This window comes from Eleutherodactylus coqui, chromosome 9 (genome assembly GCF_035609145.1).
Source record: "Eleutherodactylus coqui strain aEleCoq1 chromosome 9, aEleCoq1.hap1, whole genome shotgun sequence".
Lineage (NCBI taxonomy): Eukaryota > Metazoa > Chordata > Amphibia > Anura > Eleutherodactylidae > Eleutherodactylus > Eleutherodactylus coqui.
Genome location: NC_089845.1, coordinates 103622486 through 103631022, shown reverse-complemented (window position 1 = coordinate 103631022; position 8537 = coordinate 103622486). Strand labels below are relative to the sequence as shown.

General features: G+C 45.6%; 1 protein-coding gene across 2 annotated transcripts in view; it reads left to right on the top strand.

Annotated features, from left to right (window-relative positions):
* Positions 1 to 2303: 2303 nt before the first annotated feature.
* The window catches only part of TRIM55 (tripartite motif containing 55), a 120475-nt gene continuing 114241 nt past the window's right edge, over positions 2304 to 8537 (top strand). Inside the window, exon 1 of one of the 2 annotated variants that reach the window (XM_066578270.1) lies at positions 2304 to 2597. In XM_066578270.1, the coding sequence (XP_066434367.1) occupies positions 2430 to 2597 (168 nt within the window). In that variant the 5' untranslated portion in view covers positions 2304 to 2429. The remainder of the gene's footprint in view (positions 2598 to 8537) is intronic. The other variant, XM_066578271.1, reaches the window with a different exon arrangement.

The following is an 8537-nucleotide window of genomic DNA, read 5'->3' as shown; positions in this document are numbered from 1 at the left end:
GCTGTGGCCTGGGACCTTCACCTGTTAGTGAAGATCACCCCCCGACCCATCACTTACCTGGGCGGCTTCTCGGGGCTTCTCGGGGCTGCTGGGCTGCTGGGCTGGGCTTCTCCGCTGGGCAGCTCCAGTTTCTGCACCTTCCTCTAACAGAGGATGGTACAGAATGGCTGCTCCAGCGCGCTCCCGAGCAGTGACAGCTCGTCTGCGCATGGGCAGAAGAGCTGTAGCGGGGAGCACACTGAAGCGGCTCGTGCTGAAAGGAGAAGACCGGACTGCGCAAGCGCGTCTAAAAAAGCAAGCTGCCAGCGAATTTAGACGGAACCATGGAGACGAGGACGCTAGCAACGGAGCAGGTAAGTGGAATAACTTCTGTATGGCTCATATTTAATGCACGATGTATATTACAAAGTGCATTAATATGGCCATACAGAAGTGTATACCCCCACTTACTTTCGCGAGACCTCCCCTTTAAGCCTGAACATGCCATATTCATGGTGGTTTTGTTGTCTCTTGATTGGAGTTTAATGTCAATGCAGGAGTATAGCTATATGGGGTAAAAAGGAAGCAGCTGCACCAGGGCCTGGTGCCTAAGGTGGCCAAAGGTCTTTCTGCAACATAGGAAGACCTAGAAGGAGGGGGGCAGTGTGTTACAGATGTTGCATTGGGGCCCAGGAACTTCAAGCTATACCCTTGTTAAAAAAAATATGCATATAATAGTTTTCCTTTGGGAAGATTTCTGTGAACCTTGTTTTACAGTTAAATTGTATTTCCAATTATTTAGGTGGCTATTTTTGTTCAGGTTGTGCCCTCCAATAAAATGTATGAGAACTCCCAGAAAAGGAGTTTTATAGCGCTCACGGCACATTTAAAGGGGTTGTCCCGCGCCGAAACGGGTTTTTTTTTTTCAACCCCCCCCCCCCCCCCCGGTCGGCGCGAGACAACCCCGATGCAGGGACCTAAAGAAAGCTTACCGGAGCGCTTACCTTAATCCCCGCGCTCCGGTGACTTCTATACTTACCGGTGAAGATGGCCGCCGGGATCCTCTTCCTCCGTGGACCGCAGCTCTTCTGTGCGGTCCATTGCCGATTCCAGCCTCCTGATTGGCTGGAATCGGCACGTGACGGGGCGGAGCTACACGAAGCTGGCATTCTGCACGAGCGGCTCCATTGAAGAGAGCAGAAGACCCGGACTGCGCAAGCGCGGCTAATTTGGCCATCGGAGGGCGAAAATTAGTCGGCTCCATGGGAACGAGGACGCTAGCAACGGAGCAGGTAAGTAAAAAACTTTTTAGAACTTCTGTATGGCTCATAATTAATGCACAATGTACATTACAAAGTGCATTAATATGGCCATACAGAAGTGTATAGACCCACTTGCTGCCGCGGGACAACTCCTTTAAGAGACTAATATTTTCCTATATATTGTTTGGTTGTCAAGATCCTATAGAAAGGGATTAGAGATGAGCGAGCATACTCGGTAAGGTGATATACTCGAGAGAGCATCGCCTTTTTCGAGTACCGGCTGGCTCGTCCCTGAAGATTCGGGAGGGGCGCGGGGGTCGGGGGCGGCGCGGGGCAGCGAGGGGGAGCAGGGTGGAGAGTGAGAGAGATCCCTCTTTCTCTCTCTCCCTCCCGATCCCCTCTACAACCCCCCGCTCACCCCCTCAGGGACGAGCCAGCAGGTACTCGAAAAAAGCTACTCTCTCGAGCATATTGCCTTACCGAGTATGCTCGCTCATCTCTAAAAGGGATCCATCAGAATAACAGATGATTGCTAGGAGTTTTAAAAGTTGACCCCATGACGGAAGACTGAGTGTTGGTCCATCTTTATATATAACAGTAATTCGTTTTCCTTTTCTGTATCAACAGTGTTGCAACATGTATCAGCTATGTAGCTATAGGACCATACTGAACATTCACTTGTCCTACACTGAATGCTTTGCACAGTACGGCTTGATTGACTACTATATAATGTTGAATAAGCAGTTTAGATTTAATTGAAGAATTCCATTAAGGAATATGCAGTTCTGCATTTAGAAACACTTTGCCACAACACTGCTCCCAGCCCTGAGACACATTTAGTGACAGCTGTCATTCCTCTCCAGATGTCTCTCTGCCCACTTGCTCAGGCCCTCCCTATTCCCACAGAGCGGAATGTGTTACAGACATCCCTGGGATTCGTCACCTGTCTGAATCTATCCCTCTGTCACTTTCATATATGGGCAGAGCAGTATGGCAACATGTGACAAAGTGCTACTAAAAACAGATTGAACGCTCTTCAAGTGAACCTTTAAACAATGTTATCCAGCTGAGGAAACCCATAGGACATTTGATCACACAAGTCCAGGAATTATTTGAAGAGAACGAAGCCGGAAATTGACAGCACAACATATTTCTCTTAGAGTTTACTCTCCTTGGAATTGCTAGGAGATGAGCACCTCTCTGTCTTACCAGTCCTTGAGCAAAGAACAGCAAGCTATGGATAACTTGGAGAAGCAACTTATTTGTCCAATATGTCTAGAAATGTTTTCCAAACCAGTGGTAATCCTTCCTTGTCAGCATAATCTTTGCAGGAAGTGCGCCAGTGACATATTTCAGGTAAGACACAAGACGTATCAGTATAATAGGACAACATAAATGCAGAATGAAAAGTTCTACAGTATTGGGTTTAACCGAAAAGAAAATTAGATTTGCGTTAACTACAGAACATTGGGGCTTATATACTGGTGTCTAAAGAACTTTAGTAGCATATGAATCAATTAAAAAACATAATTAATTACTTCTAATTAAGTAAATTATCAAATAAGTTATAAATAAATAATATGTCTTACTGCAAAATGGGTATATTGGTTTCATAAAATTGGATGATTTTCAAGTTTCTATGTGTTAGACGATGACTATGGTCTTGATCCTACTGTGCAGCTTTCATGTAGGCTGTCTTGGCTCCAAATAAGTGTAAAATCATATGCGCACTTATAATTGTGGTGCAGCAAAAAATTGCAATAAAACCAAATTTTAGTACATGCAGTTTTGCAGCAATCACAGTTGCTTCTTCTTCAAGAAGAAGTTCGAAGACATTTTGCTAGGAAAGCCATCCTAGAACTGAAATCATGATGCCGCATGAAAAAATCCCACATCAAAACTGCATTAAAAAGGTGTGCTGTATTGTTAACACAGCTATCTCCAAAAAATAGCTTCAAATACTTAAAATTCTAATTCCAGTGACATAGCATCTGTGTATGAGGCCTCGTTCAGACGAATGTGGTTGTAGCGCAGTATAGGCGTGTGAAAAGATCACGGCTATACTGCATTAAAGATCGCATAAATGGGTGATTTCCAGCTATTAAGTCTCGAGCTTAATTAGCTGTGACATTGGCCGTTCACGTGCATGGTGCGTGTTATCCAGCTTCCATAGGAGTCTATAGAAACTCCCATGCATCACGCACCAACGATAGGTCAGGTCCTATCTTTTCTCACAGCACGGACCTTCAGGCACATTTACATGGAACGATGATCGCTCAAAAATCAAAATCAAAGTTTTCAGCGATCATTTTTGCATAAATCTGAGAAGCTAATTAGCTACTAAAGAGCTAATGCAGACAGAGCGGGATACCACTGCGATAGCTCCAAGAACAATGCAGCTGTTTTGTATATGCAAACAGCTGCTTTGTTCTCTGCACTTTCAGCTGGTGTCCCACTGAGAACTGCCAGCAGGATACCAGCTGAAAGACTGCTATCAGCACCACCCTCTGAGATATCAGCGTGCAGTGCTGATAAGCTCATCGCTCATTTCTAGCTGGCTAGAAATGAGCAATGAACGAAAAGTGCTTGATGGCTGCGTGTTTAGACGCAACGATTATTGCTCAAAACGCAGCCTTTGAGATGAATTTTGAGAGATAATTGTTGTCCAAATGGGCCTTTAGATGCGAGTTTGCAGTCACATGTCCTGTCTTTGATTGGTGCAAGTATTTGGCGCATCTAAAATTCCTTCATGTAAATGCTTTTATAGGAAACCATTGTTCCTAATAGACGTGATCTCTTCATGCGCCTATAATGCGCTAAAACCACGCTCATGTGAATGAGGCCTAACATGTATTTCACTGCAGAAAAAACGTAGTGGAAATATAACATTGTTATTGTCGGTACTAGGCCTGAGCCTTGGCTTTATCATTTTTAATAGAATCAATTCCTGGTTTTGACTAAACGAAAAAAAATCATCAAAAACTGCACTGCTTTATTTGACAAAATGTATATAGAAATATTTTGTGATTATTGAGAGACCTACAGAATGTTTCATGGTCTATATTGTGTGCAGTCTACAAAGAGATGACTATTTTATATACTCATTATGCCAGTTTCACATGAGCATATTTGTAAACATCCGTAATAAAGACATACTGTAGTATGAAACAAGATGTATCACTGTAGCATCAGTATTTGCTTCCATACTGGAATTCATCGGTATTGTTTTCTATTGAACAACAATGGATCTGAATGTTGTACAGGAAAAATAATACCAAAAATGTAAATACAGACACAATGCGGATGGATGCACCCATATTTTAATTACTGTCTATAGACTTCCATGGGCATATTACATTCTTAAAATGGGTAAAACTAGTGAATGTTGCATTTTTAAAATATGTGCATATTTCATATGCCATGTGATTAGACTCATAGATTAACCTTAGCTCCAGAGGCGTAACTTGAAGCTTCTGGGCCCCAATGCAAAACCTGTAACAGGGCCCCCAACTATAATGCTTTATTCATAGCACTGGGCTGCCTATATGGAGAAGAGAGGCCTTATGGCCCCCCTAAGGCTCCTGGACCCGGGTGCAAAGTGCATCCCCTGCATCCTCTATAGTTACGCCCCTGCTTAGCTCTGCATAGTAACATAGTATGTAAGGCCAAAAGAAGACACACGTCCATCCAGTTCAGCCTATTACCCCCCAGTGTTGATCCATTATGGACAGAAAAATTTTGATGGAATACTGATGGAAAATATACTCAACTGAAAGCGGGCTTAAGGCCTCGTCCAGACGAGTGTGTTTTTATTGCAGAATAGGCGGGCAAAAAGATCGCTTCTATAAGAACCCATGCTTTCCTATAGAATCGTTCACATGATCGATTTTTAGACACAAAATACTCACACCTGCCAAAGATAGGACATGCGAGTGCAATGCGCATCTAAAGGTCCGTGATGCGTGAAAAGATAGGACCTGACCTATCTTTGGTGCGTGTTCTCTATAGACTCCTATGGGAGCTGGAAAATGTAAATGTAAAATAAAAATAAATGATGACCTCAATCTGAATGCACTTTTATGAGACTAACATTTTCCTACATGTTGTTTGCTTGTTAAGATCCCATAGAAAGGGATCCATCAGGATAGATTCTTAGGCTTATATTTATAGACCAATCAGCTGTAACAATAAAACCACCTGCTGAATATTGTGTAGGTCCCACTTGCGCCACCAAATCAGGCACAGACGGCACAAGATGTCTGAAGGTATCTTGTGGTACCTAGCACCAAGAAGTTAGCAGCAAATCCTTTAGGTCCTTAAAGTTGCAAGGATGGGCTTGCATGGATTGGATGTGTTTTTCCAGGATGGTTCACCGATGCTCAATCAGATCTGGGGAATTTAGAGAACAAGTCATCACCTCGAATTCTGTGTCATGTTCTCAAATCATTCCTGGACAATTTTGCAGTGTGGCAGGGGTGTACTTGGTCTGTACAATGTCTAGGTGGGTGGTATATGTCAAAGTGGTGTATGTGATATATGTGGCATATATCCACATCAATGCCAGGACCCAAGTTCTTCCAACAGAACATTGCCCACAGCATGAAATTGAGTCTATTAGCTTGTCTTCTTCGTGTCGTCTTATTCCAAGTAAGCAGTGTGCACATACCCAGACCATCCTAGTGATATAAAAGAAAAGTGTCGTTTCTCTGACCAGGCCACCTTCTTCCATTGCTCCATATATCAGTTCTGATGCTCACATGCGTGATGTAGGCACATTTGGCAGTAGACAGGGGTCAGCGTGGGCACTCTAAGCGGTCTGTGGTTACACAGCCCCATATGCAGTAAGTTGAGATGCTCTGTGTGTTCTGACACCTTTCTACCACTGCCAGCATTAACATTTTAATCATTTTGTGCTACTGTAGCTCTTCTGTGGGATTAGATCATACAGGCTAGACTTCACTCCCAAGAAGCATCAGTGTACTTTAGGCACCCATAACCACGTCACAGCTTGGCCAGTTGTCCTTTTTAGACTATTTTTGGTTGCTACCAACCAGAGGCAGATTAATGCTGCCATGGGCCTGGGGCTGTATTAAGATTGTGGGCCCCCCACCAATCTAAAGTTTTAAAATGATCTGATACAACATATATACAGTAACAGGGTATTAGTGTTTCTTGACGCCACTGGAAGCTAGGGGTTTGACAGAAGGAACACCCCTCTCACACCCCTAGCTCCCGATTGGCTCAAGGAACTGAGGTCGTGGAAGACAGTAAAGTGGATGGAGACGTGCCGTGGTAAGTGACAGTGGAGCCCTCCGTATGTTAGCTGCAGCTCACCTGCAGCATCTAAGCATTTGTTTCCCTGGCCTCCCAGCTCTCCTTCTTGTTCTGCTGTATGCAGCACGGTGTCTGTAACGCTCACTCCCCCGCCGCAGTTGCCGGGCTGGCCATGTGCTGTACATGTGTGGAAGTATTGCCTCCGCTGCTGCCTCTCTCCTGTTCTGATGCTGTGGGTGGATGGCATGGCTTACTTAATAGAGGGCTGCCGCTGTGTTCTCTTACATGCCGACCGGGGTAAAGGAAGGTGGGGTGGGAGGGGAGGACACTCAGCGAGTCGCTGGCATAGACGCTTGATGCTCCTGTGGTCTACCTCATGGCGACCCCGGTGTGCAATGTCACACAGAGCAGGGTGCCTTGTTCTGCGCGGCTGGCGGAGACACGCTTTGACCTGAGCAAAAGCGGGGGTCCAGCGGGGGCGCCAAACAAACGCCGATGCAGGTGTCTGTGCATTGCTAGGGGGTGCCGGCCAGGAGGGTATATCAGCAGCCCAAATGCGGCCCTCCAGTGGGGGCCGGTAAGTAACCCAGGTGCACGGCTCCCTACATTGCAGCTACAGCATGAGCTTAGTGGGCTGCCAGGACCTGCAGCCCATCTAGCTCTGCAACCAATCAGATCACGCACGGCATGGGGCTCCCTGATCTACACCCACGCCACTGACCCTTACTGGAGATAGCCCTGAATGTGGGCATGTCCGGGCCGCCAACACTGACCCTACGCTTACTGGGGGGGGGGGGGGGGCATGGCCTGCCATACCTATGCAAGAGACTACTACCCACTAGCACTGACAGGAAAGGCAGATGACAAGAAACAACACAAAACAATACAAACAGAACAGAGGCAGATGGTAAGGCCTGGCTGATAACAGTGAGGTCTAGCAGACTAACTGACAGAAGCAAGATACAAACAGAGGCACACTGGAAAAACCATGGCTGATAACAGCGAGCTCTAGCAGACAAGCTGACAGAAGCAGGATACAAACAGAGGCAGACTGGCTAGCACACTGAGGAAATGGCACAAAGTACCAGGGCCAGGTTACCAGCAGGTCAGAGCAGCAGGGCTACTCAGCAAACACTGAACAACTGAAAATCTGGACAGTAATCGGCCCCTCCCAGGCAGCATGGGCTGAATCTTATAGGAAGGTGGGAGGAGCCGACAGGTAGATGGACCTGTCAATCACCAGCACACTACTCAGACACATAGCAGGGTAATTAACCTGACTGGAAGGCGCAGGAGATGTTAACCCTGGCTAGTCTGGACAGAACAAGATGTGCTGGCAAAATAAACTATGAGCAAACAGGCGTAACAATAAAGGGAGATTTACAAAGCGGTCTAAGGGTGCGTTCACTAGTAGCAGATTTGCTGTGGATTTTCAGTAGTGGAACAAATTTGCAGCAAATCTGCACCAAAAACCACATCACGTTCTGCACCATTTTGTCCAGATTTAGTTGCAGATCCACAGCAAATTTCACATATTTAGGTTTTCACGCCCGGCCGATATACGGTGTCCTTGTCTGCAGGTGGAGGAGGATGGAAGAGCCAGGAGCAGGAACTGAGCTCCCGCCCCCTCTCCTCCCCTTGCCACTATTTGCAATAGGAGGGGGCAAGACGGGGGCGGAGCTAAGTAATGGCGCAGCGGGAATCAGCTGATTGGCGGAGATCTCAAGCAGTAGACCTCCCCCGATCATCTATAGATGAACTGTCCTAAGCATAGATCATCAATAGAAAAAAATCCTAAAAGTCCCAGAAAATTTAGGCAAGCTTGGCATTCTCTCTGTGTGAGAAATATTGTTAAATAATAACCTCAAATAACGAATCCAATACTTTGTCCTCTAAAATTCAGCCATGAGGATGTAGATATGGACTGTCTTCTTCTTATCTAGTCATTAAAGGAGTATTCCAGGCATTTAACCCCTTGCAAAATTGATGACCTATTATCAATATATGGTTGATCGTGGAGGT